Source organism: Kogia breviceps, chromosome 10 (genome assembly GCF_026419965.1).
Source record: "Kogia breviceps isolate mKogBre1 chromosome 10, mKogBre1 haplotype 1, whole genome shotgun sequence".
NCBI classification, from domain to species: Eukaryota; Metazoa; Chordata; class Mammalia; order Artiodactyla; family Physeteridae; genus Kogia; species Kogia breviceps.
Genome location: NC_081319.1, coordinates 46470410 through 46496645, shown reverse-complemented (window position 1 = coordinate 46496645; position 26236 = coordinate 46470410). Strand labels below are relative to the sequence as shown.

General features: G+C 45.3%; 1 protein-coding gene across 1 annotated transcript; it reads right to left on the bottom strand.

Annotated features, from left to right (window-relative positions):
• Nucleotides 1–7580: 7580 nt before the first annotated feature.
• Nucleotides 7581–19345, bottom strand: ZNF662 (zinc finger protein 662). The gene is given in 6 exon segments (XM_067005646.1): nt 7581–7668; nt 12747–13821; nt 14853–14954; nt 17333–17403; nt 17405–17441; nt 18097–19345. Coding segments are annotated over 5 exon segments (1212 nt in total). The 5' UTR covers nt 18239–19345; the 3' UTR covers nt 7581–7668; nt 12747–12961.
• Nucleotides 19346–26236: the final 6891 nt, after the last annotated feature.

The window sequence follows — 26236 nt, the reverse complement described above, 5'->3', positions numbered from 1 at the left end:
TACCATTTATTGAATGCTGGTTAGATCATTACTAATGGCATTGAATCATAATGCCACCCATGAATACTGGCTTCCAATGACATCCTCAAAGGTTATCACAATAACCGCAAATACAAGTCTTACGGAGAATATTCAGGAAAATATTAATTATAATAGGTTTTCTGGTCTTTTTTTTTTTTTTTTTTTTTTTTTTTTTTTTGCGGTACGCGGGCCTCTCACTGTTGTGGCCTCTCCCGTTGTGGTGGAGCACAGGCTCCGGACGCACAGGCTCAGCGGCCGTGGCTCATGGGCCCAGCCGCTCTGCGGCATGTGGGATCTTCCCAGATCCGGGCACGAATTTGTGTCTCCTGCATTGGCAGGCGAATTCTCAACCACTGCGCCACCAGGGAAGCCCTTTTGGTCATTTTGAATTTACCATTTGGAATGTTATAGTCTAATCATTGAATCACATATTTTACAACCACAACTGCTCTTAAACTGCTGTCTTAGTCCATTCAGGCTGCTAGACAAAACACTATAGCCTGGATAGCTTATAAAGAACAGAAGTTTATTTCTTACAGTTCTGGATGCTGGGAGGTTCAACATCAAGGTACCAGCATGTTCGAATTCTGGTGAAGGCCCTCTTCCTGGTTTGTAGACAGGGCCTTCTTGCGGTGCCCTCACATGGAAGGGAGCTAATGAGCTCTGTGCGATCTCTTTTGAAAGAACACTAATCCCATTCATGAGAGCACCTACCAAGAGCCCTGCCTCCTAATACCATCACATCAGGATTAGGATTTCAACGTAGGAATTTTGAAGGGGACACAAACATTGAGACCATAGCAACTGCTATAATCTTTGCGTTCCTGGAATTTGATGTCTTTCAATGTTGGTTATCCTTCTCCCTTCCATACCACCACCACCAACGGGGAGGATAAGCAATGGGCCCATGCGAAGAGTAAGAAGAGCAGTTCAATTCACCCAAGAAATGAATGTCCCCTTCCAGTACAGCTTAAGACTGACCCAGGACAGCATGGCGTCACTGCATCAGTGGGGGGTAAGAAAGGACATCTATCAGAAAGCCTGTTTAAAGCCCTCAGAGGAGAGAGGTATGGCCACCCCCAGATAATTGCCTGACATGTTGTGCGGGGGAGAGTGACCACCCTCATGGCCAAGAGTGGGGAATACACAAGATAAAGGAGATTTGCTGCCACCTCTCTTGTCGTTGGGTATTGTAGCCCATAAGGAGCACTGCAGTAGGAACGCAGAACAGCAAGAGCTGACACAGGGGCCCACACATGCAGTCCACCCCAAGGGTTGACAGCAGGCCCACAGTAGCCCAGAGTCTTGAATTCAAACCTGTGCCTAAGATGAATGAGTTACCCTGAATCAGTCAGCATCATTCTGATGGCCCAGTGTCATGTGATCCTGTGGGAAAAACCCATGCTGGCCGCCCTCCTAGAAATGAGGTCCAGCCATAGGGCCCTGGCACAACCCTATAGGTGTGCATTCTGGAGCTCTTTAGGACACCTGGTCAGCCCACACACTGAGTAAATGCTCAGAGAGCACCCCAAATGGGACAAACAGAGCACAGGGCCCATAGGGATCACAATCTACTCTCGGAGCACCCCATCTGACAGTCCTATTTGACCTAGCCACACCGGGCAACAGTAGATGACTTTAAAAATGTAGAGGAAGGGGGGACTTCCCTGGTGGTCCAGTGGGTAAGACTCCACGCTCCCAATGGAGGGGCCCAGTTTCGATCCCTGGTCAGGGAACTAGATCCCACATGCATGCCGCAACTAAGAGTTCACATGCCGCAACTAGGAGTTCACATGCCGCAACTAGGAGTTCACATGCCGCAACTAAGAAGTCCATGTGCCACAACTAAGACCCAGTGGAACCAAAATAAATATATAAATAAAAGGATAAAAATAAACAGATTCAGCCACCAGTAATGTCACACACTCCTCCCCCTTGTCAACTACTTGGTGCTTTTTCAACACATTTCTCCATATTTATACTATGCGTTGAAATAAGAAAAACATATAGCAGGTCTGATCTCTATCTCCTCCACACACTGAGAAAGGCTGTAGCTCTCTGGGCCACAGCTCGGCAAATATTCCCAAGGAAAAGGTCTGGGGAATGTGAGATTCATGTTATGTGTCTCATCTCTCTCAAAAATCATCACATTGCATTGGTTGCTAATGAATATCTACAAACTGTTGTTCAGTGTGTTTTTGTTTTCGTTTTTTTTAAGTGTGGTCCACTTTGAAAATTTTAAAATTCCAAAAATCCACCTCTTCTCAAGATGTAGAAAAACTGAAGAAGAGACTTCCCTGGTGGCACAGTGGTTAACAGTCCACCTGCCAATGCAGAGGACACGGGTTTGAGCCCTGATCCGGGAAGATCATGTTTTATGCTGCAACTATGCATGATTTATGGTTTGTAATAGGACTTTTGCTCACCCAAAGGGGAAATATAATCAACTTTGGCTGTTAGTTTGACCCTATGATCAATGGATGCCAAATCATCAATTACAACATTTCTAAATGTTGGTTAGAATATCCCACATTTTTGGCATTACGCCAATATATTCAAATGTTGGTTAATAAGAGAATAAGCGAATGGGTTTCCACATGACTAGTTTATGCCTGTCCTCATGTACACCCATGTCCTAAGGGTAATTCTTGCTGCCACCACTCAGGTTCCAGGCTTCATCCTGTCCTCTCAGGCCAGGTGAACCTCTTCTCTGTACCTATCTTGTCTTATCTGAAACCTCTCAGAGGCTCCTTTTGGTGAATATAGATGGATGCATCTTTACCTCAGACACAGTTTCCATGAAGTGCCTGCACTGGCTTACCTCAAAACTCAAGTGGACAGAGGTCAAACTTCCACCAAGAAAGCTCACCTGAGGCTTGGTTTTAAGGGACACAACCTGTCATCATCTAGCTCCTTCAATTCTTCTTATGGAGAAAAGTATGATTCTCAGTAGCTTAAGGCAGAGAACGATACATCAGCAAGATGGACTTATCGCAACTCCCATAAAGAAGCTCTACCTCAGGTTCTGTTTTAACATTTAACATTGTTTGTACTGGCAGCATGATTCTCTGCTCACAAGAGGAAGATAAAAGGCACATCTCAGAATGCTGAGACAACGCAGAGATCATTCCAGTAAGGAGCCTGAGAAAACTGAAGGTTCCATGAATCCACATTCATAATCACAGGATCACAGGAAAGCACCCAGGAGAGGAAGTTGGGGGAGATAATGGATAGAGGATTTATAAGCCAAGAAGAAATGTGGAGCCCCCAAACTGTAAATAGAGTTCCCTAGAGACTACACACCAGAGATAGGAAAATGTTTATTAAATATGCAGGCATCATTAGAGCGAGACTGAATCCATAGCCTGTGCTTTTCAATACCACTGCATCTCTCTGTAGTATGATTGTGCCGATTAAAGCTCTATTATCAAAAATCTCAATTCAAGATCCCCTTATCTGTCCCACAGGACAAGGATAGGCTATTGATGTGATCTTGACCTTTTAAGTACTTTATTCTTTTCTTTTTTTTTTTTTTTTGTGGTACACGGGCCTCTCACTGTTGCAGCCTCTCCCCTTGCAGAGCACAGGCTCTGGACGCACAGGCTCAGCGGCCATGGCTCACGGGCCCAGCCGCTCCGCGGCATGTGGGACCTTCCCAGATTGGGGCACAAACCCATCTCCCCTGCATCGGCAGGCGGACTCTCAAGCACTGCGCCACCAGAGAAGCCCCAAGTACTTTATTCTTGTGTACTCAAAGCTACCTAGCTTATGTAGAGTATTAATGTATTTCTATTAATACGACCCAGTAAAATTATACTCATAAAGTGACAGAACTGAACGAATCAATTTGCCCACTAAACAAACAAACAAACAAAATGTACATACGGTGTGTTGAAAAACACAGCTCCCAATATAAAACCCATCTAGAAAGAGTGACAATATATTGAAGTTCCTAGCCACTCTTGGCTAAGTTCTCCACATATGTGTGGTGTGCCTTTAGTTTATCCAGTGGCCTAGTACTAATACTTGTCTGATGTTTCCCTGCCTCCCCAGCACCATTACCTCATGCTCTTTGTCATGTGTTGACACTGGCTTAAGGATCATATTTTTAATTTAATATTATAGGAGCCTAAACAAACTATGTGATGCATTCAAATGGCAGATATAACTATTGTGAATTATCAGTGTTCCCTCCGTGCGAATGGCTACTGAGAGTTGACTGTGTCTGGCTTCACATAATAAGAATAGACTAATGTGGGCTTCCCTGGTGGCGCAGTGCTTGAGAATCCGCCTGCCGATGCAGGGGACACAGGTTCGTGCCCCGGTCCGGGAAGATCCCACATGCCGCGGAGCAGGTGGGCCCATGAGCCATGGCCGCTGAGCCTGCGCGTCCGGAGCCTGTGCTTCGCAACGGGAGAGGCCACAACAGTGAGAAGTCCGCGTATCACAAAAAAAAAAAAAAAAAAGAATAGACTAATGCTATTCAGTCTATTCAGTTCCCTCCATGCTCCTGGCAATGTGTGAGCAATGTGTTGTTTCCTAGCATGTAATTGCTTTTAATAGAAGGCAGCAAAAGTAACTACTCTTTGACATGTGATGTTATTAGGATATTTGTAGTTTTCTTTGAAAAGAGAAGCTGGTGTGATTAGGTACCTCTTGTTCCATTAACAGCAATAATAAAGATGCTATCACTCCTCAAAAAAAAAAATGCAGGCAAACACTGGAAGACCTTGAAAAAGTCCTTAACTCTCAACCTCTGTTTTCTTCCTGTATAGAAATAAGATAGTTGGACTAGACAACTTCAAATGTCCTTTTCAGCAATAAAGTCAATAAGTCAAAGGAAAAAAACTGAAACAAGACTTACAGATGGTTTAACAATAAATTTTGATGACTCCCTGCTACTATTTTTTGCCTAAGACATATCAATGGATTTTAAGATGCTTCATTAATTTTATCACTCTGGCAAGGGTGGGGAGAAGGTAAATTGGGAAAAAAAAGAATGGTAGTCATGCTAAAATTACATCCCAAGTTATAAGGCATGTCCCAAATATTACAGTACTATAATAGTAACCTACTTCCAAATCCCACTCTGTGTCAGCTACTTAGTTCATCACTGGAAAACAGGGATCCTGCTGTGGATTGATTCTGTGAGGTACACTCATTAAAGACAATGCCTGCAACACAACAGCTGCCACTGGTTAGACCACAGATTCCCAACTGCATAAAACTATATGTGCTGGTGGATCTTTACACTTTAACTGTTTTGGTTTTGTTTGTTTGTTTGTTTGCAGTACGCAGGCCTCTCACTGTTGTGGCCTCTCCCGTTGCGGAGCACAGGCTCCGGACGCGCAGGCTCAGCGGCCATGGCTCACGGGCCCAGCTGCTCTGCGGCATGTGGGATCCTCCCGGACCAGAGGGGAGGAGGAGGATCGATCCTCCCGGAAGAACCTGCGTCCCCTGCATCAGCAGGCGGACTCTCAACCACTGAGCCACCAGGGAAGCCCTAACTGGTTCGTTTTGAGACAAAATGATTGCTATTGTCACACCCAGTTCTCCTCCCTCTGCTCATATATCATGCATGAACAGCAAGACAAAAATCTCACAGCCCAATTTCAGGTCTGCAGTTTCCCCAAGTTCATGGCATTCTGACTCTAAAGACTTCCAGGGGGACTTTCCAGGTGGTCCAGTGACTAAGACTCTGCACTCCCAATGCAGGGGGCCCAGGTTCGATCCCTGGTCAGGGAACTAAATCCCACATGCTGCAACTAAAAGAGCCCCCGTGCCGCAACTAAGACCTGGCACAGCCAAATAAATAAATAAATAAATATTTTTTTAAAAAGAAGATTGAAATTAAAATTTTTTGTGGTATGCGGGCTTCACTGTTGTGGCCTCTCCCGTTGCGGAGCACAGGCTCCGGACGCGCAGGCTCAGCGGCCATGGCTCACGGGCCCAGCCGCTCCGCGGCATGTGGGATCTTCCCAGACCGGGGCACGAACCCGTGTCCCCTGCATCGGCAGGCGGATTCTCAACCACTGCGCCACCAGGGAAGCCCTAAAAATTTTTTTAAAAGACTTCCAGGAAGGTGAGGGAAGCAAGGCACATGGGTCATGGGAAAAGTTGTCAGATGTTGCTAGACACCACATCTTTGTGGGTAGAAAGACTCTATTAAGGACAAAGAGTAGTTAAAAGCATGAACTGAAGGACACAAAAGAAAACACAACACAAATTCTCACATGTAAAGCTCATTTCACAGAGCTTCTATCCAATATTAACACAGCAGTGATTTCTTGCAATAGAGTAAATAGGTACTCCTTGGACATGGATGTTCTATTTCTCTTTGTACCTATTTGTCAGATACAGTAGATATGATCAACAGACTTCCACATGTGGTTGCCCTATACAAGATTTTCTTAACAGCAGCACTAATGGCATTTGGGGCCAGATAATTCTTTGTCGTGGGAGACTTCCCTGTGCATTGTAGTATATTTAGTTGCATCCCTGCCCTCTAGATGCCCACTAGATGTCAGTAGCAGCCCTATCCCCAATTGTGACAACAAAAAATGTGTCTAAACATTGCCAAATGTTTGTGCCAAAGGCACAAAATCACTGCCAGTTGAGAACCACTGACCTATACTGATATATTCACACATTCCTTGGAAGAGCAAGATGTGGTTGAGAATGACAAGCAGAGAAGTATGGGTGCGGTTGAGCCTTAAGTGGGAGACTGAGGAGAGAGAGCATAAAATCATAGATTATAACCAGTCACTGACATAATTTTGAATACTCACCTCAGGAACTTGGGTTTTGTTTTACAGACAAGAGAGAATCATTAAAGGAATTTCAGAAAGAGGGTGATACGATTTGATTTTCATTTTAAGGAAATTTTCTTGATCTACTAAGAATGAGAGATGATTGAAAAGACAACAGCTGTCACAAAACTCTGACGTGGTAACTATGGAAAATAGAGCAGAGGTTGTGGAAAGGAAATGGCCAACCTGCTGCATCTGTGAAATGGAATCATTAAAACGTAGTCTATTTATGAGGGTGCAGGATAGAGAGGAGCTGAAGACTTCCATGAGGTTCCTGGCCTGAACAAGTGGGCAGGTGGTGGAGAAAACAGGGGTTAGTGTGTACCTGTGAGTAAGGATAAGTTCATTTTTGTACATGTGGCTCCCAGATGTAATTTATTTTTATTTATTTATTTTTTGGCCATACCACGCAGCTTGTGGGGTCTTAGTTCCCTGACCAGGGATTGAACCCAGCACCTCGGCAGTGACAGCAAGGAGTCCTAACCACTGGACCGCCAGGTAAGTCCCCCAGATATAGTTTAATCCAAATGGGTAAATAATCCTGTCACCTGGTGACACTGTATAGAGTTAGAAGAGGAACAAGATTGGATCCCTAGGTGACTACTTATCTTTAGAGGGCAGACAGAAATGGAGGAAACTAAAAGGAGGCAGGAACTAACATGTCAGGAACATCAGGAGAAAATGGTGACCCAAGAGCCAAGAGGACATTTTCAAGGGGTGTAAATTATCATCAGGGATACATACTGTAGATGATGAAGCTCAGGAAGCCAGGCGCTGGTAGTAACCTCAGTTCAAGAAGTTTGGTGGGAGCAGAGGTCAGTTGCTACGGGCTGAGGAGCTAAGTAGACAGACAGAAGAGAAATAGAGAGTAGCTGTCATGAACCACAACTAGTCTTTCAGAACAACTCCCACTCTGCAGGGCAACAGCCTCCAGCCCCACCTGCAGGTGGAGCCGGCATCAGGCTCTCTGGATGGACCATGCCCACCTCTTAAGTTTGCGCTGAGTTGATTTTCAGTTTCCATTTTAACATGACAATGTGCGGCTTCCCTCAGGTATATCTGTCACCTTTTCAGAATACTTTCGCTTTATATATCCTGGGCGTTCTTTTTGTTTTGAATCTTATTTGCCACCAGTTTCCAGCATATATCACTCCCCTCTTTTTCTTGTTTCCTCTTCACCCAGGCTTGTATTTTTCAAAGGAACATCAGGGAATCTGATCTGCCACCCCCAAGGCAGAAATAGTAAGGGAGCTTAGTCCCATTTGCCTGAATACCCTTTGAGCCTCCCAGGAAAATAATAAAATAAATTTGGGGCCTGGTAGTTAGATCCCTTGCACTCAGAGTTAACATTTTCTCAAAGAAGGGGTCAGAGTGAAAAGCCTATGTAGAGTTTTCTACCATGTGCTCTTGTGGGAAGAGAAATCTGTAGTATAAGACACAACCCAAGACACCAGCCGATTGTCTGCCAGACAAATGTACTGTTTGGCTTCTTCTTTCACACCAGTTCTTTCTCATTTCTTTTGATATTATCAACAGAATAAAGTTTCTGTTATATACTTGACAATGAATAAGTTTTTATCAGCTTTAGGGGGTACAATACAGTGGAAATCAGAAGACGTCGGGTTTCCAGCTGCATTCATGCTAAGCACACTTTAGCCTGGACTATGTATGCTGGAAATGGAGGTAGAGGCTGAACAATTCAGTTGCTTAACTCCAATATCTATATCACTTCCACCAGACAAACATAGTCCTTCTTTCGGAGAAGAAAAATGGTTAAAGCCAGTTCTTTTTGTTTTCTCTTTCTGCTAAAGTAAGGAAGCAATTTTCCACTCTATAAAGTAATTTACATCTCAATCACTGGGCAGAGGAATTGTCTTTCAACATCAGAGACTCTTCCCTAGGTCTGAACTCTGTCCTTCTCAATAGGTACTGGAACATTGTCTTACCTCTGAACTTTTCAGTTATGTGAGCCTATAAACATCTTTTATTAAACTAGTTAGATTTGGGTTTTCTGTCATTTGCAAATTAATTACACTGATCCTGGCTTATATTTGAAAGCACTGTTTTCTCGTATAGCACCTTAATATCACATTTTCTCTTAGTGGTCACACAAGCTCCTCATTTGTATTTCATCTCAGTTGCTTGGAGGTTAAGTGTCTAAATAGGTACCTTTCATGCCCTAACCTTAACTTCGTGAATCCCACCGGACTAATGTGTGTCATACCGTAACATACCTTCCAAATTTGATGAAAATATACTCTCAGTTCCAGATTCTCCAGTGGATAATTTCCAATCTCTTTGAGGCATCTTCCAGGCTCCTCTACCCTACCTATGTGAATTCTGGGTTTGCCACATCACCAATGTTTTAAGTCAGATCATGTGGAATGCCCAGGATTTTTTCATGTCTGCCAGAGACTTTGTCTTATGGGACATCCATTTCCATGTGCTATTTCTTAATCCTCCTAGAACACCTATCTTTTGCCATGTTTTGCTAATTCTCTCATTGTGATACTTCTAAAACTTGTCTTGCCATTCTACCACTCTGCCTACAAACATTTCCATCTTTGAAAGAGAGTTCCTAGGCTTGATCAACTTCCATGATCCTCTTCTGTAAGTCCAAACTGTTTCTTCTCTTTCACAGTTCCATTTCCATGGGTCCTTATTCTTATTCATTCTCTCTCTCTCTCCCACTTTAAAATACTGACCTCATCTAACATATATATCACCTTCACTCTGGGAGCTTTTGAATGTTTAGGATTTTAATGATCACCTCCTTATACTCCCAATTGGAAAGTCAACCCTATTTCAGCTGCTGCCTGCATAATGTTGCCACTGGTAGTATAGTGTTGCCAATCCCTCACTGATGCTCTTTCTTAGCATTTCTTCTTGGTGTTTCCCCCTGTCCAATTCCCTAAATAGAGTTGGTATTCCATAATACTTCATCCTGGGCCCTCATATTTTGCTGTACTGTCTCTGGGGGCAGTACTGTCCAGTAGACCTTTCGGCAATAATGAAAATGTTCTACGCCTACACCATCCAATAAGGTAGCCAACTACCACATATAGTCACTGTGTGCTTGGAATCTGGCCAGTGTGGCTAAGGACATACATTTTAAATTTAATTTTAATACCCACATGGGGCTAGTGACTGCTGTATTGGATAGTGCAGCTCTAGGAGATTACATTCATTTCTTCCCATAGCTTTAAATACTTTCTGTTCATTTGACCGCTCTCAAATGTACAGCTCCAGGCATCACTAACCCAGAGGTCCAGCCCATATATAAAGCCACCTACTTGAAATTTCTAATTGTACATCTCACACGTATCGCAAATGTTAATCCAAAGTAGAGTTCTAGACTTTTCCATCTCCAAACTTATTCCCATTCCAGTCTTATTCATTCCGGTAAATGGCACCACTGTCTAACTCAGCTGCTCAAGTCAGAAGCCAGAAAGCTATCCCTGATTCCTCCCTGTCCATTATCCTTGCATCTAATCCACTGGCAGCAGCTCACTGATTTCATTTCCAAAATATACCTCAAATCCACCTTCTCTTCATTTCCATTCCCACCACCCTCATCTCCAACTTGGATGGCTAGTAGTTTCCAACATGATCTCTACTTTCACTTTTGTCCCCTTACAACCCATTTTCTATTAGCAGCCACAGTGCTCATCATCATCTTATAATAAGAATCAAACATGTCATCCTCCACTGAATACCCTTCAATGACTTCTTTTCACTTAGGGTGGAATTGAATGATCTGGCCCATCCATCTGTATAATCCCAACTGGTGCCACACATGCCCTGTTCGTTTTGCTACAATCTCCTGTTTTCTTGAATGTGCCAAACTCTTCACACATCAGGGGGCCTCTGCACAGCTCTTCCCTGTGCCTGTTGTTCTTCCTGTTCTTGGTACAAGAGGCTCTTTCTCATCCTGAGTCATACCTTTAATGTTACCTCTTAGGATAGGCCTTCTGTGAGCATCTATAGAAAGAGGGCCCCACTTTCTGTACCTTGTTCATTCCCTTCAGAGCACTTAGCCGTCTTTAATAATCTTGTTCACTGGATTTTTTTTTTGGTTGGCCCCTTTAATCTTCACTAGATTAATGTTCCAGGAAGGCAGGGAGCGAGTCTGACTTATCATTCCTTTACAGCACCTGGCACAGTGCTTTGAATACAAGCAGATGCTCGGTAATATGTGTGTAATAAACAACTTCCTCAAAACACATGTTCACATCACTCATTTCCATTTCCTGGGTCTGTGTAGTGCAAAATAAAATTTTTACTGCTTATTAAAGGTACTCTAGCTGGACTACACCAGACCAAGTTCTCCTTACTACATGGCCTTTGGCTTCAGCAGTCAGAAACTCCAGAGTTATCAGTATGTTTTGTACTTTTCAGGAAGCAGAAGTTTGGTCCAGGGAGACCTCTGGCTTCTCTTCCTTGCTCCTTTATCAACAATTATACTCCCTGGCTGGGAGCTTATAAAGTGGGATGCCTAAATAGCAATGGGGCAAACTGCAGTCTGGAAAATGGCTCTAAAGGTGGAGAGTCTGGAATAGATGTTTCATCTGTTTTGGCCAGCATTCTTCTTCTCTGAATAGGGCCTTTGGTTCTCTGACTCTTTAAGGTGGTTCATATCATTCATTAATATCCTGCATTTCTTCATAGTTAATATTTTAACAGCCTGTATTCCCTTTTTAAAAATATTTTATTTTACAGACTTGATTTCAAGTATAGTTAATTTTGGAATTCTTCGCCTTCCCCTTACTTGCTGTATAGAATCTATGCGTGCCTAGCATTTATGTTTGATCCTGGACCTATGCAGGGCATTTGTGACCGTGACACCAAGATACTGGATTATATTGCCACTGCTAACTGATTGAGGATGCCCAATAGAGCACCAAGTGACCACTTCTCCCTCCTTTGGTGATAGCCCCACAGCTTACTTCAGGATGTAGGTATTATGGTGATGAGAAGGGGACAGACTAGGAGAGAATTTAGGATAGTGGTGCAATGAGAGGGGTTGTAGCTCTACAAATTTTTATGAAAAAAAAAATCCCACTTGGTTTACATTCTCCCAGTCCCAGAGTACTCTCTTCTAACACAAGGGCAATCAGGTCTCCCAAGACTGCACAACCCAGACTATCTCCACTGCTTTCCTTAAGTTACCTTGGTGACCTAAAGGAGGCCCACAACTACTGAGGACGAGAAGGTCCTGGAGTTGGCAAAGTAATAGCAATATCACTATATCAAATATGGTTTTAAGTGGGGTAGACTTATGGAAAGTAGTATTAATAAATACTTGTGTGGGCGTGTACCCAGAAAGACACAGAAACAATGTATTGTCTCTGAGGAGGACTGGGAGACAGGAGTGACATGGAAATTTACTTTTCACTGAACACCGTTTTGAACTATTTCAATTTTTTTTTATCATGAGTATGTTATAGCTAGTCAAAAATAAATACGTTTCAAAATTTGAAAAACATAAAGAAATGCAGTGTTGGTCCTCAAAGAGTCATTTAGCCAGACTACCAGGCATGAGACTATTAGAAAAAATATAAGACAGCACATAATTAAATACCAACTTGGGTGGTACTGACTACAATTAGAAAATGAAGAGAGGTTTGTTCACCTAAAGGAGCTGGGTCTTAGATGAGGAAAGGAGACTTTTAGCCCAGGGAAATTTGAGCAAATAAAAACAGGCAGAAGCAGAAATGTGCAAAGATAAAGAACAATAGATTCGGGAGTCAGATAGGCCTGGTTCCAACCTTAACTCTAAACTTTACTGAGTGAACTTGAATGAGTTTATAACCTCTTTCAACCTCAGATTTCTCATTTGTAAAATGAGGATAAGAGTACCTATCTTATAGGATTAAGAAAAGTTAAGGAATGTATGTAAAATGGTTAGCACAGTACCTGACATAGAGTAGGTGCTCAACTAAATGTTGCCTGGTATGAATATGGCTGAACAGAGAGACCAGTCTTGCTGGGGTACAGGGTACCCACTCAGAAGAAGGGGCAAGACAATACTGGCTATTACAGTTACAGCAAACTGTGGGCAGTCATCTCATCTTGTGGCTGGGGTTCCTGTAGCATAAGAATTATAAACAAGTATCACCATTATGCATTCTCTAATGTTCAAGAAAGTGACAAGTCTGACAGTTATAGGGTTTCTCTCTAGCATGTCGCCTCTGGTGCATAATGAAAACAGAATTCTGACTGAAGGCCTTCCCATAGTCATTACATTTATAGGGTCTTTCCGCAGTATGGATTCTTTGATGACGAGTAAGGCGTGCCTTGCAAATGAAGCTTTTCCCACAGTCAATACATTCATGAGGCTTCTCTCCAGTGTGGACCCATTGGTGCTGAGCAAGATCCGAGTTCCGCATGAAGCCTTTCCCACAGTCCTTACATTCATAAGCTTTCTCCCCAGTGTGGATTCTCTGATGTCGAAGAAGGACTGGGCTCTGAGTAAAACTTTTCCCACATTCCTTACATGTATATGGTTTCTCCCCGGTGTGGATTCACTGATGTTGTGTATGGCTTGTGTTCTGACTAAAGCCCTTCCCGCATTCCTTACATCCACAGACTTTCTTCCCATTATGAATTCTCTGATGTTGATCAAAGTCTTCATTTTGATCAAAACACTTGCCACATTCTTCACATATACAGAATACCTGCTCACATAGACTTTTCTGAGGTACAAGATGGGTATAAACATCAGCATCTTTCAAATGCTCTTCTACTGAGATCATCTCATCCTTGACAATCACTTCTATGATGTCATATGTAGTGTTCTCCACACTTTCCCTATTGGGGTAGGCAGGCCATCTCCTTAACCTGCTTTTCTCCTCTTCACAGGTCTTTCCAAACCAGAATTCCTGTGAACCACAGCACTGGGGTCCACCTGATAGCACCATGTGGTTCTGTGCCTCCTCAAAAGTATCCTCCTTCAGAATAAAACCTTCTTTCTCACTCTTGGACACAGACTCTGAAAGAAGAAACCACAGCTGCAAATGTCATCATTACCCATGACAGAATGACTAAGGTCACCAAGTGATATTAATATGTCCATTTTTCTCCAAGTGCCACCCCTGTGTCTAAGTGGCCCTGACCTAGCTGAAAACTGCGAAACAGAGCTAACACACAGAAAGCAACCAAAATCAAAAGGCATAAATTAGGCAGACAGTCCCTGAGGGCTGATGGCTCTGATTTCCAGCACCAGAGCAAGCATGGGGCAGGCAGGAGGGGAGTTGGGGGCAGGGGGTGCTTTTGGGAAATAGTTGAATTGAATTCTAAGGGAGATAAGTCAAAATTCCTTCTAGGTAGTTCAGTTTATAACGAGAAGAACTAGCTAGGATTCAGAGCAGAGGACCTGTTCAGAAATAAAGAATATCTGTGGTATACCTGGGGACCCTGAGCTTATCACACATGGCGGGGAGCACAAAGAAGACTCTCTCATACTTTTCAACACTGAATGGAAATAAAGTCTTCTCATTCAATCCAAACACCAGGTCCACCGTGAAAAGTGCTTCCCTGAACTACTTTAGGCAGTTTTGGCCAAAGTGTCTCTTTGTTCCATAGTGTCTTATTCAAATCTCTGTTACAGCATCACATTTTGTTATAATTATACATTTTTGTATAATGTCTCATCAGACTGTGAGCCTTTCCAGGATAGGAGCCATATATTACTTGATTTCTGATCCCTAGCAATGAACACAATGAGAAAAATATAGCATTTACCTTTAACATATTGATTGACCACTGCAGCCAGACAGGTAAGCCCTCTGTTCAGTTTGAGCTTAAGATGAAAGATCCATCCAAATTTAATTATCTGCACTTGTCCAAATAAAAGCTGGAAGTTTAGAGTTTACATTTCCTCTGATTAATTAGTTGATTTGGGGATTTTTAGAGGGTCTTTTATTTAGAACATAAATGGAATGGAATTTTAACATTTTACAAAGGAAAGACAGGAGAAAAATGTGTGGCTGGGAGAACAGTACTCATTTCCCTCTCACTTACCAGTACAAATTAGGCTTGGACCCGCTCCTTGCAGTTTCGGTTTCAATGGCTCTTCCACCTGCTCAAGACGGGAGATCCCAGCAGGCTTTAGAAATGGATATCCTGGCCAGGATCAAGATATAAATAAGGCTGACTCAGCTGGAGGAGTGGGGCCCATTAGGAAAGGAGCTGAGACGGAAGTGGTAGGAGAGAATGAAGGTTGGGGGAAAGACTGGTAAAACAGATGACCTGAAACTTGAGAGTAATAACAATATAAAGGTGAAATAGAGGTTCAGGGAAGTTGTGATTCCATCAGTTCACCAATATACAAAAACCTATCACTCATTTTAAAATGTCAAGAAGAAACAGGAAAGACTAAGGTCTCTTCTGCACCTGCCCCTAGGAGCTGAAAGCCAATTCACATAGCAAAGTATCAGGATAGGACAGAATTGCAAGGAGCTGTTCCTGAGGCTATGTTGGGAAAGCACCACCTCTTACTTTCCTTCCTTCCTATCTATTTATCTACTGCCTTCTCTTTTCACAAAGGATCAACAATGGGTCTCTCTATGGCATCCATAAGAAATGGATGGCCTCATTCAGCCACTCCCAGAAGTCACTTCTTACTCTAACAATAAACACCCCTATTTACAAAGGTCCACTCTAATAAATTCTTCAGACTTAGCTAAGATTGGTCTCTTTGTAACTCCCATCCAAATCCTCCTAAGAAACAGATCAAATCTGCAATTTCCAAATGATGACCTTTCAGTGTGATGAATTGGGAGACTGGGATTGACATATATACACTAATATGTATAAAATGGATAACTAATAAGAACCTGCTGTATAAAAAAATTAAATAAATAAATATATATATATATGGAGAGGACTCAAAAAAAAAAAAATGATGAACTTTCATGCTGCTGAGGCAAAGGATTATGTGCCTCGTGAGTATTCTCTTAAGACTTTGAGTAGGGGGCTTCCCTGGTGGCGCAGTGGTTGAGAGTCCGCCTGCCGATGCAGGGGACACGGGTTCGTGCCCCGGTCTGGGAAGATCCCACATGCCGCGGAGCGGCTGGGCCCGTGAGCCATGGCCGCTGAGCCTGCGCATCCGGAGCCTGTGCTCCGCAATGGGAGAGGCCACAACAGTGAGAGGCCCGCGTACCAAAAAAAAAAAAAAAGAAAAAAAAAAAGACTTTGAGTAGGGACATGAGCTCCAAGGAGGGCTGCTGCAAGTCAGGGAGTTAGGGTTGTATTCAAGAAATAACTTAGCTGTTAGCTTTCTGCCTAAAGCAGAGATGAGAATGCCCTTGAGTGGCAGGGAGAGTAGGTACTGAGATCCTGAGAGAATGCAGAGGACACTGTAGGTGCCTCCTTACATCCATTTTACCCCTCCCCCACTAGGGAGTAGCCAGGCCCTTTGGGTGAGAATGATCCCAAGTCCAGCTCCTGGTACAGGCCCTCACTGAGCTAAGCCAAACAGGTTATCCCATCCCACTCACTACATGAGAGATCCGTTCAGGGACCAGCAATCGAGGCCAAGTCAATCAGTGCACAGCTTTTCCCTGGCTGGAGAGACCGATTTAGAGCCGGCATAAGACTTAAGATGGTGCAGCAGAGCAATACTTGGGACAGTGATTCACAACGGTAAAAGCCTACGGAAGGCCTGCTCTGTTCCTCCCCATCTGTGTGAAGAGGCACAGTCCTGGTTACAACTACCAATCACCTTACAACCACGAGAGGAGCCAGACTGTAGACAAAACCAACATACGAGGAGACAGAGAAGATCAGAGACTGAAATTCTGATCCAAATGTACCTGCAGCCCATTCTACGTATGGACTTCCCAATTACACAAAACAATAAATTCCTCTTTTTTATTTAAGCCAGTTTGAATTGGGTTGTTACTTGCAATCAACGGTATCCTAACATGGAAAGACTTCCAGACACAGAAAGGAGCTGTGTGAATGGGGAAGTTAAGGGCACAGCTCAAGTCACCTGTGCCCACAGAAGAGCCTCTGTAGGAAGAAGATGAAATGGGGCCAGGGGGCAATAAGAGGACACAGTTCTCAGTAGGAAATTAGGAGCAGGGAAGCCCTGTGTTGGGCCTAAACAAATGTCAGGGCTTTCCCACCAGAAATCCCTGAGGAACAGGAAGTATTTGGCTCAGGGTTATTTAGACTTCTTGATTTCTAATGATAAAAATGGCCAAGATACCCCAAAGGGCAGTCCGAATCTTCTGCTGGAAGATTATAAGCAGGCCAGGAAAGTAGAAAGGCCACCTCAGATCAGAAAGGAAACAGAAAAGTCAGGGAGTAAAGATACATAACGGCCCTGAAAAGAACAGTGGAGATGGGGAAGAGGAAAAATAGGTGTATGAAGATGGCACACACAGGAGCCTGGATGAATAAAGCAAGAACTCAAGAAGATGGAAAACCATGGGAACACAGAGGAAAACAAGGAATCCCACTGGTGTCTACAGCAGTAGGTTAAGAGAACACATCACCTGAGGAGATGCCCCTCGGGCCCTCTCCATCCAGAGCTCCCTGAGGAGCCAAGCTCCATGGTGCTTCGTCCCAGCTGGAAAATCAGAGCCGGCTTGGGAAATGGAAATGCTGCTTGACAGGAAGGAAATGGGACAGGCAGGTGAGTAGGGTGACACAGAGCAATCCCAGGGCTCCTCCCAGGCCTGTGTCTTCAGGGGCGGGAGGGGAAAGAAGGGAAATTACTAGAGAGAACAAGAAAAAAGAAGTCCAGGGAAAGGGACAGGAGACCCAGGGGAGAGGGGCCTGGAGGCTCACAAAGGTCAGGAAACAGAGAGGAAGGGGTGCTCAATAACAGCGTGAGTGAGCAAATAGATGACTTCACTCTTTGAGGAACTGACCTTTCTTGTGCTCTCCCTCTCCGGGAGCTCTCAAGATCAGACGTCTGCATGAGGATGGTTGGTATTGGGCTGGGTCTCCCAAACTGAGGGGGTGGGAACTGAGGGCTCAGAGGGGCACCAGGAATCTGCTCTCCTCCCACTGTATCCACAGCACATGAGTCAGGAGAACAGAAGCTCTCAGCCGGGGGTAAGGAAGTCTTATGTGAGGCCCGAATTGACACCAGGACTTCCTACTTCCCAGCAACCACTAAGGTCGGGTCAGTAAGAATCCAAGAGCCTGAAGTTGCCACTCAACTGAGGTTATCAAAGACTCCTGAGCCTTTGAGGAAGAAGGAGCCAAGAAATTCCAAAGGGTAAAGGCAGAGTCCAAATGGAAAGACCCTTACCCAGGGAAGCCACAGTCCCATAGTCCTCCAGCATCACATCCCTGTACAGGGCCCTCTGAGCAGGGGTCAGGCCGGTCCATTCATTCTCAGAGAAGTAGTAGATGGCTACATCCTCGAAGGTCACTGACTCCTGAAACAACATGTGTTTAAATGCCCTAGGACAATCCCAGGACACAGGCCTGGAGTCTGGGTAGACCCAGGCACTAAGAGGTACTGGAGGGGATGCCCACTGAGTTTCTGGATCCTGAATGTCTAAGGGAACTCTCAGCAGATTTTTGCCCCCTGCTTACAAAGACTTAAGGGATCAGCTACCAATCTTCTCATGTCTCTTCATTTTTACTTCAGCAAACGTCCTCTCATCTTTTTCATGAGTCTCTGCAAGTTTTCCCTTTTCGTTCCCATATGTGCTCTAAGTGCCATCCTTTCTCCACAGTGTATCCTCTTTCAGAGGTCACCAACCCTTGATAAAAAGAGCACTTGACATTTATTGAGCCTGTGCCAAGCACTTTACATATATTACTCTGGGCACGCCTCACAGACTGTGAGAAGGACATTAGGCCCATTTTACAGAAGGGAAACTGAGACTCAGAGATTAACATTCCCCGAGTTAAAGAGCTGGGACAGAACTGAGGCCTGTTGGACTCTCTGGCTCTTACCTACTATGGCACACTGTCTTCTATCCTCATTCCTGCCACCCCTGCCATCCCTGTCTAGGACTCTTGCTCTTCTCTCCCTCCCAGTCACTGCCACCAGCCAAAGAGGCAGCTAAGGGCCCCTCAGAACACTCAGGCTGCTCGAGAGGCTGTACTCAACAGGGCAGAGCCCAACTCTGACCACTCCCTAACGCACCTACCCTACTCTTTCTTCCCCACATCCCAGTCTCAATGTTCCTTTTTCTGATTTCTGGGAGCCCTAGCTCCTGCACCTTTTCTTTTCTTGCCTTTCTCTCTCACTCTCTTCCTTAAGAAACACAGTGTTAACTTGGAGCCATCAAGACTTCTTATAAGTCCCAGCCACTGCCTCATTCAGGATCTCAATCTCCGTACTATGGAGGGGCCAATTCTGGTCCATTCCCATCAGTCCTTGCCCAGTAATGTTCTCACAGCAACTTACCCAGCATTCCAAGGCTCAAAGACTTTGGCTGGCTCACTTTTGCCTGCCTAAAAAAGTCCAACTCCTCTGAACTGCAGACAATTCCAGTCACCATTCAGGAACCCAGCTTACTCTCCAAGGTTCATCTTCTGCAAAACCACCCTCATGCCCTATACTGTCACGGCTCCGTTATGAACCCAAACCCTCTCCTTGCCCAGATCTGTATCCTTGGACCTACACCTCCCCCCGTCCCCACCCTACCTCCACCCCCCGCCTGAAGATCCAGATCCTTCCTCCTACTCCTGCAAGCTCATGTTCTTCTCAAGACCCACCTCAAACAAAACCAGCTCTGTAAAACCAGTCATGGAAATTCTGGCTATTCATCGCCGCGCACAGCACTCTGTGCTGGAACACCTCTGCCCCAGAATTGGCTCATGCCTGTGCACCTGCACGTGTGCTTCCCCTGCCGCCGCAAGCCTGGGGGATGTCGAATCCACTCCGCCCCTACCTGTTCCTCCGGGCCCTCCACTCTGGGCTGTATCCCGATTTATCGGTAGCCGCACTGCCTCCTCTCCGCCCCTCATGTGGGCCTGGAGCCCTGGGCAGAGCCGAGCCAGCTTCGTGGCGCCGGCTCAATGCTCACCAGGCCTGATCGGAGACTGCCCAGGGTCAGGGTGGGACGCGCCAGACCCGGGCGGGCCTGACAAAGCGGCCCCCCGCCCGGGAGCCGCCCGAACAAGAGCCAGGCTCCAAGCCCCAGCCAGCCCCATGCCCAGCTCCCCACTTTCTGCGTGGGCCAGGTCTCTGCATGCGAGAGGTGGAGGCTGCAGCACTCTTGCCATTCCAGCTTCTTGACTATGCCTGTTCACATATCTGCCTCCTTTTACTAAGTTCTACATTCCCAGAGAGCAGACTATGTCCTTGATATGTTCATCTTTGTGCCTCTAACATCCGCCCAATGTCTAGCACCTCTTAGGGCCCAATTTCTTTAAGTGGCATAGAATGTTTGTTGAATAAAAGCATGATTAAATGTTGAAACAGTTTTTCAGTTGAAGAAAGTAAGGCCCAAAGAGAGGAAGCGACTTACCTAACATCACACAGCAGGTCAGGAAGCTATGCTTTTAAAGAAAGTTGTGGAAATAAAGGAAGACCTCCCAACTGAGAACAAGCGACGGCTATTTATTCAGAGCTTATTATAGCAAGGAAGTCAGCCACCATAGTTGCATTTGGCAGAGAAGTGGGAAAGCTCTGTAGTAGGAAAAAAGGAAGGCTTCAGGTATACTCTGATTAAAGATTGTCGGCATGAGGGCTTACTAGAAGCAAAGCATCTTATGTGATTGGTTGGGAAGCATTATTCAAATTCTGGCTGTTTGAGGCCTATTACTACAGGGGTTATTTTGGCTTCCTGGTCTGATTGCTACATATAGTAGTTTGAACTCTTGGACTGGTTATTGCAGATAGTGGGCTGGTTTCCTGGACGGGCTGCTGCAGATTGTGGGTCAGAGTTCTATTGTTCTATATGGTTTGGCCATTGTCCATTTGTATATTCAGTCTCTTGGATGAACAAGGTAGGAAGATGATGTCTGATTCACAGGAATTCAAGTCTACAGGTTCAGATGCATTATAGCTACCCAGGTACTGAGATCTTACAGATACCATACCTATGAAAAGTCACAGAGCAGAGGAGACCTCAGATGAACTCCCAGGCTTGTTGGTTGGTTGGTTGGTTTCTAAGAGGATACTGGAATAACTCATAAAGGGACACTAGCTGATAGTCTGTGAGTGCTGAGAAGGAAGCAGAGACTCTTAACTTGGGGAAGATCACTAGGAAGGTTGAGCATACAAAAAAATGTTCCCATGATTTTCTTTGGGACCAGATGGAGAAAACTGAACTGGTGACAAAACAATTACAGGAGTTTTAGCTCAGAACAAGGAGCCCTCAGATAACTGATGACTAAGTCATTGTCCACCTGAAAAGAGGTCTCTTATGACTATGCTTAGCGTTTGGTTCAAAATTTTTTCGAAAACTAAAGAGGAGAGGAATAGTCTATCATAATTAACCATATATTTTTACCCTCTCTATTGTTCTTCTGTCAAACACACAGCAGCAGGCAAGGCCAAGGCCAAGGCCAACTCCTAACTGATTTGACCAGTAAAGATACAATATGCCATTTTTAGATTCATATAAGGTATTACTTACATAAACAGCAAAAGGAAGAGTAGCCAAATATCCCAGTTCCCCCACATCCTTGTCCCACACACCCAAAACAATGACACGGAAATGAAAGGGGGCTGGATGACTGCAACATGGGTCGTGGGATACGCCTTGCTGAGGAGACAGTTTTAGACTGCACCTAAACAGTGTCATAGTCTGCAGTTATAACCTGAGGAGAGTGGGGCAGAAAGCCTCATACCTCATCAGAATCTGGGAGGCAAGGACATTGTCTCATGGCAGCCTCCCACAGGGATAGGGACAGAAGTGGGAGATGGCCTCAAAATCTTGTAAAGTTCCCCTCATCCTCTCATGTTCTGGAATGAACACAAGATGATCTGCCAAGACTCAAATTAGCTATAGTTCAAGTCTTTGCCTGCACGGTCTATATAGATATGCGTGAAATTGCCAGGGCACCATGGTAGAGCAATTCCCCTCCCTTCCCCAACTTTACCTCCTAACTTCTAACACAGAAAGAATTCTCGGGAGCATACGTCACCACATAGGTCCTCAGATACTCTAATTAATTGTACAGATAGAGGATTGGGCCAAATATATTCCATTTGTCTTAGGTAGCATTGGACAAGAGTGACCATGATTACGACTCACAGTAGTATAACCAGGCTCACTGGAGGAAAGGCCATGTCAGGCTCCACATCCAGAGTCAAGCCAACTAAATGTGTCATTAATCCAGGTGAGACAAGAAAAACTAGCAATGGCACATATCCCAGCTAAACTGGCTAGCAAAAAATCCAGGGCAATACAATTGTCCATTACCATTCATGCTAGAGAATTTAGAAAAATCACTGATCTGTGAAAAATGTACAAGAGAGTCCAACATAACAGTATGAGGCTAAAGGGAATCACATCAATGTCCATAAAGTTAATCCTGTTCTATTGTTTCTTGATGAGGCTGTTCCTTTCTGGAGTTAATGGCTATTGGGAGGATTCTGAGAGTTTTTAAACTAAGATCATTTGCTGGCCAGTAGTCAAACTGGGGGTAGTGACAAAAGCCTGGGTTAAATCTGCCAGATATCCCACAGACAAAACCTAAGATAGATTAACAATCCCTCCCCTCTGCCCCCGACTTCAGAGTCTAAGGTGTTTTCTTCTTCCCAACCAAGGTCGCTTCTTTCCTTCCACAGCCACTTGATCATTACGACCAGTCTCTGCAACAATTACTTCACCTTTTCTCCCATCCTCCCCATGTCTTCCCACACTATACACTTCAGCTCATCCCTAGTTAGCTCAGAAGTTGCTACTTATAAAACGTGTAACACCCTAGACCATCTCCCACCCTCTGACATGTGAGTCATGCCAAAATCACCTTCAGAGTTATCACCTCATAATTCATGATAATTATATTCATTTTCTATAATTGACGAAATCCAGTTACAACTATAATTTCTCACCTGAGTACTGATTTCACTATAGGCCATAGGTTTTGGTTTTCATTTTCGTCCATGTCAAGGTATTTTCTAATTTCTCTTGTAAATGCTTCTTTCAAGAAAGCATTAGGAAGCTTGTACATGGATTCTTGCAGACTCCATGTGTGTCTTTTTCCCTTATGACTTGGCTATGTATGCTTAGTACACCTCTGTAATAAATCTTAGTCATGAGTAAAACTATATGCTGAGTCCTGTGAGTTCTTCTAGGGAATCTCTGAATGTGAAAGTGGTCCTGGAGATCCCTGATATGGGTTATGAGAACTAGATTGCATAAAACATGTAAAGCATTTGGTGTAATTCTTGGCTCATGGTAAATTCTCAAAGAATGGTAAAATTCTTAAATGGTAAAAAAAATAAGTGGTCACGGTGGCAATGGGGATGACCAGCACAGGGCCATGAACAGAATAGGCACCCAATGTCAATTATTCCAATCCCCATCCTATTCCTTCATTCACTTCCACTAAATGCCCTCAAATCTCTTAGCGTCTTAGTGAATGAACAGCCCAATACCTTTATAATGGCATCTCACTGCCAGCAACTACCTCAAGTTCAGCCTCCTGTTTGATATAGCAGAACGGCAGGGCCCAGAAAGGTGAAATGAAACGTCCCATATCATGTCGTGAGTTGGTGACAGAGTTAGTTGACACAAGAATCCAGGTTTGCCCTTTAAATCCTACACTGGCTTCACTGTCACCTGGTACATGAGATGCAGACTAGGAGAAAGGTAATTAACCTGGGGCCAGGCTGTGAAGAACCCAGGTGCTATGGATGGGTTTCCTTCTCTTCCTGGAAAAAAGAAAACTTGAAAGCTAGGGAGGAAGAGGAGCCATAAATAAGCCCAGCTCTAAGTTAAATGAGACCACTTTCAGATCTAAAGGTAGAGTGAAGTAATTTTTTTCCCTGCATCTCCATTTCAAAGGTACTGCTGTTGACTCCTAGGGGTGAGGCAGTGGGCAGGAAGTGGCTAGTACTGGGGGAGGAGTCAATATCAACCAGAATTGGAACAAAGGGCAAACAAGACTCAAGGGCTAGCCAGTGTATCAGGTCTAGAGCATGCCCAGAGGAACCACAGCAGGTAAACGAATTCTTTGGCCCGTGCACAGTTGCTTAAAGTTCTGGGCCATGTATGGAATGCAAAGACAAGAGATCTGACGGCACCAGAAACCCCCTTGAGCCCTGTGGGTCAACGCACTCAACCCAGTGACTTCTCTGGTGGTCCAGTGGTTAAGACTTCGCGCATCCCTGGTGGGGGAACTAAGACCCTACATCCCACATACCGCGCAGCGCGGCCAAAAAACAAAAAAAGAACTCATCCCACCCTCCGGCCCACCATGTAATGTGCAAATGAGGTGAGCAACAGAGGAGCACAAAAAATATTGAAGGATAACAGAAAGGACGGGCTCGTATAAGAGAATTCCCAGGCTTGTGGCCTTAAGTGGTGGCTTCTCTCAGCGCGCGCGCGTTGGAAACAGCAGCGGTCTAAGCAGATAGGTTAGGGGGTCCCCTGAGAAAGAGAACAAAGAATGACTTTCTTGAGAACCCATTCTGGCCTAACCCATTTTGTGATCTAAGCTGGCTGCAACGCTTGCCCTTGAACAGCTCTCAGTAATTAATGATCTTAAAGGAGGGAATGCAGAAACACGGTAAGAGCAGTCAAGAAACCATAGTGCAGCCTTGGGGCAGCCTCCTAGTTCCTCAAGGGATATACATAATAACATATCTTGGAGTTCTGCAGGAACTAAAGCCCCCCCCCCACCCAGGTGGAGGATGGAATTAAGATATCAACCCTCCTGAATTCAATCAACTAAAGCTTGGACTCTGTCTACCTTTGCCCCGATTCTATGCTAAATTCTGCTCCCCTCAAGCCCCCCTCATGAATATGCATGAAAATATGCATGTATCATTAGCTTAAACCTTCCCCAACTTTGCTGTTCAGGGTGACACTGCTTTGGGAAAGAGCTCTGGTGTTCTTACTTGTTGCAAGTAAATAATGAAGCCTTCCTTCTCCCGATCACAGTGGGCGGGAAGGAGTCAGCTCTCTCCGACAAGTACCCGCCCCACCCCAGCCCCACTCCCTTACTGATTGCTCCGCAGACGAAATGAGAGACACAGACCTCTGCGCAAAGCTCCGCCGACTTACGGACAGAGGGCGCCTGCGGACTGAGAACTGCCTGCGGCGCCTACCTAAAGACGCCTTTACGGAGGCGGCGGGAGACGGAAGTACGTCACCGCCTTTCCGGCCCTCAGGCCCCAAGGCCGCTCTAGCAAGCCCGGAGGTCGCCTATGCTGATCGTTGATTCTCCTCGACTGCCCCGCCCACCATGGTGACTCCGCCCCCACCCTCACCCGGAGGTGTGGCTGGAGTGGGGAAGGCTGAGACTTGCCGCAGGCCTGCGATCCTCACTCTGCCCCACTGGGCCCCGGCCATTCCAGAGGACTGGGAGGGCAGCCGCGTGGGCCGATTTCCCAGGGGCAGGCCAGCCTCCACCTGCTGGTCCATCTGGCCACCCTTCAATGGCCCGGACCCAGACGAATGGGTGGCTGGACCTGCTGGCGTGGAAAGGGCTCAGTGCAGCGTGATGGGTCAAAGCCAGAAACCGCACTGAGCTGGAGACTCTTCCCCCTCCTCTGAGCACTCCGGCCACATAGGCTCCCTTGGAACGACCCTGCCACATGCCTTAGAAGCACGTCTCCCTACACCCTTACACACAGCACACATTGACCTGGCCTTGTCCTCCAGGTCTCCACTTAATTACCACCTGATCAGTGTGGCCTCCCTGACTCCCCACCCTCCTTCCCGCTCTGGCCCCTTTTTAAAAAAAAATTATTTAATTAATTTATTTATTTTTGGCTGCGTTGGGTCTTAGTACGCAGGCTTTCTCTAGTTGGGGCGAGCGGGTGCTACTCCTCATTGCGGTGTGCGGGCTTCTCATTGCAGTGGCTTCTCTTGTTGCCGAGCACGGGCTCTAGGCGTGCAGGCTTCAGTCGTTGGGGCACGTGGGCTCAGTAATTGTGGCTCGCGGGCTCTGGAGCACAGGCTCAGTAGTTGTGGCGCACGGGCTTTGTTGCTCCGCGGCATGTGGGGTCTTCCCGGAGCAGGGCTGGAACCCGTGTCCCCTGCATTGGCAGGCGCATTCTTAACCACTACGCCACCAGGGAAGCCTCCCACTCTGCCCTTCTTTGCAGCACTTAACACAATTGTGATGATATGCTTCTTCGGTCAAGGCCATAAACTCCAACAGGGCAGGGACAGGGTCTATCTCATTTAGGGTTGTAGCAAAATTTCTGGCAATTGAGTGCACAGTAAATATCTGTTGAATGGCTAGAAGATGCTGTTCCAAGAAAGGGGGAAATGAATGGATGAGTGGGTGTGAGTAAATGAATAAAT